Below are 8,571 nucleotides of genomic sequence, written 5' to 3' on the forward strand. Positions count from 1 at the left end.
ACAAAGTTGAGACCCTTCTGGGAAGACCAGAGAGATATTCTGAAAAAAATTTACAAAAGTGGATTTTCCACAAGATCTGGAGTTGTACCTTTTGGGAGATATTGGAAATGTGAGTTTTACTGTCCAAATATCAAATTCAGTTTGTGAAGGTCGTCTTGGCAGTAGCCAGGAAGTGTTACGTGGAAGTTCGACTCCCAATTAAACACTAAACGATGGAATATGGAAATACAACTCTGCATTCCCTTTGAGAAAATCATTTACACTCAAAAGGAGAAACCATGACACATTCGTTAAAGTGTATTTTGAAGTGTAGTTAAAGCCTTATCTGAAATACATGGGCATGTGGAATGACTAGCTCACCTGAAATATGGATATTATAAAAACCTATCTTAATAGGGAAAGGATTGGAGCACAGGTGTCATGTGTTTTCTTTAGCCCTTTTTTAATTTTTTTTTAAACTTACTTTTTTTAATTGCTTAATTGGGTTATTTAGTTAATTAGATTGTTCTTTTTCTTTAGGTTCTTGGTGGGGAAAGGTAGGGGGAATCAAAACACAGACTCTGTACATTCCAAGATTGTTGAAATTACTTTGAGTCTGTAAAAAGTCAAAATAAAATATTTTTTTTTAAAAAAAACTCTCACCTCCCCAAACAACTTGTGCTGTGACCACATCAGCTATTCAGAACGTCCAAGTGGGTAAACAACAGGAAAAGGATGGGGTAAATTGCTGAACTTTACCTCAGTAAGAGTTCCACAGGCCAATCCACCGTGAAGGATCTCATCCAGTTCAGCCAGAGAAGTGGGGAAAAAGGCAATGGAGGGGTTAGAACACCTTTCAGTTTTCATTTCAAGAGCCTGATAAAAACAAAATGTAAAGTTTAGTTCAAAACACATCCCAGGAATTTACATCAATGTTATCGGCCAAGATTTTAAAAGTCAGCAGACTTTAATCCGGCCTCCTTGGAGGACAATGTGCAAGCAACTAGCTTAGGACTCGGCAGCTAGGTGATAAAATGTTACTACTTTCTTGGACCAGGGAGAGAAAGATGGCTACTCGAGTGGGTAAAGGAGCCAAGACAGTTACCGTGGCCACGAGGCCACTTTCACAAGGATTATCACTACCAGTGCGGCTGGTTGTGGCGGATTCCCATCCACCAGCTGGGGGATAAGCAGCAACTGCAAAGGCAGGAAGCTGCTGCGAATGAATGTGATTTGCCCATTAACATGTTAGAAACAGAGTTTCATACTAATTTTGTTTTGCCATGTTTCTTTGTGAATTTTTAAATCCAAAATGGCACCAAAGAGTGGCAATGTTTTTGGGATGCCTGTATAGCACACAAAACTAAGCTTTTCACTCCATCTCAGTACACGTCACAAATAAACGGAACTCTTTTTCTCATGTTCTCTGTCTCCTAAACATCAATCTCCTGCCAAAGCAAAGTCTAGTGATCAGAGAACATACAAAAGGGCAATGATATATGGATGGATAGATCGAGTGTGGTCCTTCAGGATAGAGGGCAACCTGGTTCCAACTCCAGTTCTGTGAATTCTGAGGTGACTAATGAGGCCAATATGGAACCTGCCAAAGGTGACCAGAGGGTGCTTGGCAGGGAGGGTGACTAGTTTGGAAAATGAGGTGTTGCTTCCATTGGGTGCACACAAATGAATGGACTCCAAGTTGTCACTGCCATTTTGAATTATTCACAATACAGCCAATTTCAGCACAAACCAATGTCTTGGCAAACAGGACCTTTTTCCCCCCCCAATGTTTTATACCACAATATTGCAATTGGATTCAAGCTGGAGAGGGACCAATGTATAAGATCACTGGGAAACTCTTCAACATGTGTCACCCCAACCTCAGTGGTCAAGCAGCACTTTTGAAATAGCAAAAGTCAACGTCAGTAGGAAAAGGACAGGATTCATTTTGGCTAAGAGAAGAGAGCATGCAGGCAAATAATACATAAGACAGAAAATTGTGTTACGCTTGATTGTGCGTATTTGGACAAGCTTCAAGTTATCATTGATATATTCATTCCATTACATGATGGAGCAGATTAAACAGTCCAAGAGGGAGTTTAACGACATGCACATATTCAAAATAACTGGCAGGCAGGAGGGTGGGGAAGGTTAAGAAAAAAAGAAACAATAACCAATAACAAAAAATCTATAATGACAATTAAACTAACATTCACACTGAATGTAGTTTAGTACTGAAAACATAGACACAACACCAAAGAAAAATCACCAAGTTGACACAAAGCCAGAAGCATGCATTTTGGAGAGGATTGCACACTCAAAGCTGTCTGAAATCACACACTTCAGATGAAGATCACTTGTTCAGAGGAGGACAAATGAAAGCTGTTTAAAATATACTCAATTGACTAACAAATTGATATCACTCTATACCAACATCACCTTCAGCAGAAAGTATTTTTTCACTGCAGGGCACATACTCAACAAATTTTACAGTCCACTCACTCCAAGATGGCTTTTTTTTTTTTAAATTGCACTATCACAGGGGTATCTTTCTACCTTTAGGCATCTGCTGTAGATTGTCCAAGTTTCAGATGCCTTTCAGAGGCAGGGATCACCACTACCTAGTGGATCAAGAGCATTGCACCAAGATTAAAATTTTGTTCTTCATATAATTTTTCTTCAATTGACCAAAGTCTGGTTCACTGAAGGTGACTGTGGCTCTCAAGATGAGAAGCATTGTTAACTTATTATCCAAGGCTTGTCATAAACCTTTACTGTCAGAGGGCAGTGTTGTACAGTGGGAGCAGGTTAGTAAATAATTGAGAATGTTGAGTGCAAATCCCTCCATCCGATGCTTCAATGAATGAAACAATAAGTTGGTTGATTTCCAAATGTCTGCAGATCATCATTATTGATTCAAAGAAATGCAAATAGTTCAACATTGTGGCTTGTTCCATACAGAACAGGACATATGATGAACAATCAATGTGACTTTTGGCATCAAGTAATCCAGCATTTACATCCTGAAAGCCTGATTGTCCAGCATCCGACTTGATCACAAGTCCACAGTGTGAGCCAGAAGGCCAGAGTAAAAGCAAAGTTAGCAGCCAGAGCCAAGGATCTGGGCTGCAGCTAGGATTAGGACCTGGACTGTGGGCAAGGTGCACAGCTGAAACTGGGCTGTGGATCCTGAAGTTGAGTAGATGTGCGACCATAGCTAGGTAGTTTTTGTGTTTCCTGCTCCTGTGAAACTCACCAGAATCACTGAAAATTTAATAAACATCTGTGTACCATGTAAAAAGGGTAAAATAAAAGTTTTTGGTATTGGAATAATATCCAATAGACCAGAAAATCTGCTGGTCAGGCATGACCAGAGTCCCAAAGGAGCCAGGGTTTTACTGTATCAGATAATTTGCCACACAAGGCACATGAACACTGCATCACCTAATGGAAACAACGTTCTTGCTGCCGGCAGTCTTCAAGAGAAAGTTTCATGGGGGGTGGGGGGGGCGGAGTGTGTGTGTGTGTGTGTGTGTGTGTGTGTGTGTGTTTTTGCACCGAGGACCAGAGAACACTCTTTCATTGAGTTGTACTTGTGCAATCAGATGACAGTAAACTTTACTATTTTCATGGCCATTAATGCTCAGAGATGAAAGATTAAGGGTATGTAGAAAGACCAGATGCAATGAAGCAGTGAGTCAGCAGAGGCATGATGGACCAAATGGCATTCTCCCAGACCACCTATTTTACAACACAACAAATATTGCTTCATTAGTGCTACTGTGGATCAACCAAAGTGCAATTTTGACCATAACAAGAATATTTTCTTCCTCAAAACTGAGGATAATGCAGTCAGAGAGCATAGGAAAGACAGGAACAAATATTATCACACAGTATCTTCACATAGTGAACTTAACAACAGTGAATTTACTTACAGTGATCATTTTAGGGGCACAGGCCTTGCTGACAATTTTTAACAAAGAATAAACCTTGTGGATACTCTGACCAGTTAGTCTCATCAGCACCAATGGCGAAACAGATAGAAAATCCTGTTTAAAGACAAAAATATACATTTCAACAGATTTTTTTTTTCAAGTAGCAGAGTAAATGGGAAAATTAGAACAAAAATCAGAGGTGTGTGCAGGGTTGGGGAAATAAACAGTACCGTATGCCACTCTCCCACTTGCGTTAAGGGACATGGCTATGTACATAACATGACTGTTTACTATTCACCTAAAGAAACAATCAAATTTTGTTAGTAAGAGGACAAAGAACGGCTTCAACTAAAACAATCATGGAGCAATTTTTGTTATGTCAAAAGAAAAAAAAATTCAAGTTGCATAACCCCTCTCATGTTACACCATCCTGTTGCAATTATTAATTGGATATTTTTGATGTGAATGTACCAAAGCCTCAAAACATCAATCTCAGAAGAATGGATAATAAAATTGTGATAACAGTTTCAGGATAACTAGCATCCAGGACACTACAAGATGTCCAGAACTACCTGAAGTTTCCCCCCCAAGCCACAGACTTGGAAATACAGCCTTTAGATCACTGGATCAAAATCCTAGAACTCTCTCCCCAACAACGTTATGGAGAGACTCACAGATTAAGAACTGTAATATTTCAAATAGGCAGCACACCTCTTTCTCAAGGATAGGCACCTAAGCATTGGCTCAGCCTGCAAAACCAATATCCCTCGAATGAATAAAAACTTCTTAACCTATAGCTATGTGTATTTCAGTGCCACCCAAGGGGGGCGTAAGGGCCTCATTTTAATGTTAAACAAAAAAATTGCACCTCATCATTGCAGTGGTCTCAAGTTTATGCAATGGGACACAAATTTATTATATTCTAATCTGCAGACAAATCTCTGCTTACTAATCCAAAATTTTTAACTTTGACCGAGTCCTGTAGTGTAGAACATTCAATTGTTGACAAAGGAACCAAGAGACAGTAATAGAATTTGACCAAAGCAAGACAGTGAGGATGGGGGAGAGGAAGAAAGTTAGTGGGAAGAAAGTTAGTGAAGTTACAGGAGAAAACTGTAAACAAGGAATGAGGATTTTGATCATGACAAAATGAGGCTTGCAGAGTCAACCAACTAGGATTTCAGGCAAGGGAAGAGGACTTTTTTCCCTGAATCAAGTCAGAACAGACAAGGTTGGAAAACTTAAATAAACATGTCACAACAAAAATACCTTAAAGTGCAGTTATCTAATAGCAGCACACCACAAATACAACACAGATCAACATGGCTTGAATCTCATGTAAAGAAATTTTGATTTGCAGGACACAATCATCCTCTACTAATAGAAGATAAAAGCTTCAGCCAAGGTTCCTGTTGCAATTATCTCTGTTGGATATAATGATTTTTAGTGAAAACAGGATCCAGCTTGCTGAAGTTGTCCTCCACCAGTTAAAACTCTCAGCCTAGGATTTCACTCAAGAGATGGTCACTAAGCTTAGGTACGGTAAGACAGGAGTTCCTTTATAATTTCACCCCAGAGGAGAGTGGAACAGGACCAAGGAAAGAATGGCGCTCTTGCAAATTGGGGTGGCATAGTTGGCATACCTTTACAGCACCAGTGATCGGGACCTGGGTTAAAAGCCCTCGCTGTTTGTAAGGAATTGGTATATTCTCCCCGTGTCTGCATGGGTTTTCCCTGGGAGTTCCAGTTTCCTCCCACCGTTCGAAACATACTAGGAGTCAACGGGGTGGCGTGGGCTTGTGGGCCAAAATGGTCTGTTACCATTCTGAATGCATCTCTAAATTTAAATTTCTTCATTAATCCATGTGACAGAAGAGAATTTTGCTGGAACATGCAATGGCTCTCTGCAGTATGTCTATTTACGGTCACACCTTTTAGTCATTGCCTTACCCGACAGTTGATGATCTGATATTTACTAAGCCTCTCACATAAATCCAAAGGCAGCCCTGTCCTCTTCAGCATTTTTGTAGCCATGGTTGGCAACCTAGTTCAGAAAAAAAAAATCACATATAAACAACCACACCATTACATGTATAACTATCTACATTCATTTTGTACTGCAATGAGCAGAAACATCGAGACATTTGCTGAGTTGTACTGGATGAAGCAGGTGTTAGTGTCATTGCCTCACAGCACCCAGGGCATGAATCTGCTCCTGACCTGGAGTTTAATCCATATGAAGTTTGCATTCATGGGTTGTCATTTGGGTCCTCTAGTTGCCTCCTATATCTCTAAAATGAGGTTAATTAGCAATGTAAATAATCTTTCAGTGCAGGCAAGTGGCAAAAACAGTCAAACGAGCATTGATGGGTATGTGAAAGAGAACAAGTTTGCAAGATTAAAGAAAACAGGGAGGTGAGAATATAACTGATGGGTTTGCTCTTTTTGGAGACAACCAGGTATTGGTGAATTGAATGACTTCCTTGCTCCCTAAGCAAGTTAAGGACTTCTGAGGCAGTAGAATGTCTCCCCAGCCCATAGGCATGACAGAACCACAGGTGCAAACCTATCGTTCAAGATCTCACAAATAAGCATTAAAGATCTTGATCTCCTTAAAATATTATGTTTGAAAGAAAATACAAGAATGCAGGTCTTTATCTCCTTTTCATCTTCGTAGGCCCAGGACAGAACAGCCAAATACAATTTTACAACTGAGATTTGCTGTCACAAATATTAACACTCCTGGAATTATTATTCTATTATGTAAAAGGATCAAAATACAAAGAAGGTGATCTTTCAGTTCCCCCCTCCCCCACCATGTTGGAGGCAAAATTCAGCTGTTAAACACAACTCATATCTTTAAGTTTTATCTTATTCTGCTTCAGGAACTCCACAGATCGAGCAGCATCCATGGGGCATGGGAGGGGGAAAGGGGGCAAAGTGCAGATCGAGATCCGGCATCAGGACTGGTTCTAATGCAAGGTCTCAACTCGACACATCAACAATTCCATTCACCCCAGCAATACTGTTCAACCCACTGAGTTCTTCAACTTCTCCAGCAATTTATTTGTTCTTGTTCCAGATTCCAATATCTGTAGTCATTTGGCTTGACATCGAGCACCAATGTGTATTCCTTATATCTCCAAATCAGCAGAAACCACACGCAATTCAAACTAGGTCCTCATGCCATATTGCACCACATAAACATGCTGGAGAAACTCAGCAGGTCACGAAGCAAACATTTCGGGCCTGGGCCATTCCTTGTTTGTGTACTGCACTAGACCCTAACATTTCCAGACTTTATTGTTTAACACTGATATTACTACATTGCTGTATCAATAAGTTACCCAAAACCAGCACAAAACAGATGTAACTTTTCAGTACAGGAATTATTTACAGAGGCAGCAATTTGAAAACTGCCACAAAACGGCAAAGACGGAATCTGGAGCAAACACATAAACGCACTCAGGCACAAACAGGAAGCCTGCAGACGCTGACATGGCACGGCACAAGTAAATGAGATGTCCCAGGAGATAACCAGCCGTGGTGAAGGTGGGACGAAGGAATAACCTGGACCTCCATTCTCTGCCAGTCCCCAGGAACCATGACAACCCCAGGTGTTCGCCCAACCCGACACTGAGCTGCTTCGTCCCACACTGCGGCCCCCTCCCCTCTCTCCCTCTTCTCCTTCGCCACCACCCCGCCCCCGCCGACAACTAACTTCATCCTTTCCCACGACGACCCAACACTTCCGATTCACCCCAAATTTTAACACCAACCCTCTGCCAGAAATTTCGCGGGCTACGAAATGACATCTAAACCTCCATTCCTGTTGGCCTGCTCCTTCAACAGATTACACCAATCGGCGTGACGGATAAAATGTAGGTCCCTCACTAACTGACAAGCCCTTTTCTATTGGTCTGCGTACGGTGCACGTCCAACCATTTGCCGTGACGACAGCGCAAAAACTCACATACATTAGCCAATCACAATTACAGGATTCATGAGGGCGGAGCGATCGCCGGTGAAGGTTGAGAATCTGCGCATGCGTGTGGCTTCAGCTGGTTGCCGTGGTTACGGACAATTTCAGGGGAAAGCTATGGCCTCCATCAATCTGCTTTCTGCCCTTTTTGTCCAAGCTTCTGGCCAGACAACAGCCGGGCAACTTTCGGTAGCGACCAGTTTAACACATTCCTTGCCATCCTGCCAAACCTTACTGGGAGCAAACAGTGAACGCGGATGTCTGCATGGTTGAGTGGCAGAATTCCTCCCACTTCTTCTGGGGCCAACACCTTTGACCACAAAAGGCTATCTAACAGGCAATGGTCAGCATGGAACGACTGGCAGACACTGAGAGAAGAGGACTCGATGGACATGGTGGGATGGGCACGTCCAGGTCATCTGACAGAATGCCTCGTCAGCAGTCCTCACAAACAAGCACCAGGACTTGGCCTGGCTAGCAGTGAGAGGAGCCTTCCCAGTCAGATTCTTCCTGTACAACCAGAAATATATGACCTACAACCAACGTGATGCCCAAGATGACCGTGGTGGAGCGAAGCAGTTGCCTACCCTCTTTGTAGAATGCAGATTTGCAAAGTGTGTGGATGTGATGGTGAGAATTGGTTCAACATGTTCAAAATGTAACAAGTTCTGTTCA

General features: G+C 41.8%; 1 protein-coding gene across 9 annotated transcripts in view; it reads right to left on the reverse strand.

The window, feature by feature from the left end:
- The window catches only part of rad51b (RAD51 paralog B), a 644,462-nt gene extending 636,625 nt beyond the window's left edge, over nucleotides 1-7,837 (reverse strand). For 2 of the 9 annotated variants that reach the window (XR_011351432.1, XM_069917182.1), the window contains exons 1-4: nucleotides 7,694-7,833; nucleotides 5,865-5,958; nucleotides 3,915-4,028; nucleotides 739-855 (exon numbers count right to left, since the gene is read on the reverse strand). Coding sequence is in view for 8 of the 9 variants with exons in the window: in XM_069917182.1 (XP_069773283.1) it covers nucleotides 739-855; nucleotides 3,915-4,028; nucleotides 5,865-5,948 (315 nt within the window). In the remaining variant the exon portion in view is untranslated. Of the gene's footprint in view, nucleotides 1-738; nucleotides 856-3,914; nucleotides 4,029-5,864; nucleotides 5,959-7,693 lie in introns of all 9 variants that reach the window. The other 7 variants (XM_069917184.1, XM_069917185.1, XM_069917181.1 and 4 more) reach the window with 5 other exon arrangements.
- Nucleotides 7,838-8,571: the final 734 nt, after the last annotated feature.

Source organism: Narcine bancroftii, chromosome 2 (genome assembly GCF_036971445.1).
Source record: "Narcine bancroftii isolate sNarBan1 chromosome 2, sNarBan1.hap1, whole genome shotgun sequence".
In the NCBI taxonomy this organism is placed as follows: domain Eukaryota; kingdom Metazoa; phylum Chordata; class Chondrichthyes; order Torpediniformes; family Narcinidae; genus Narcine; species Narcine bancroftii.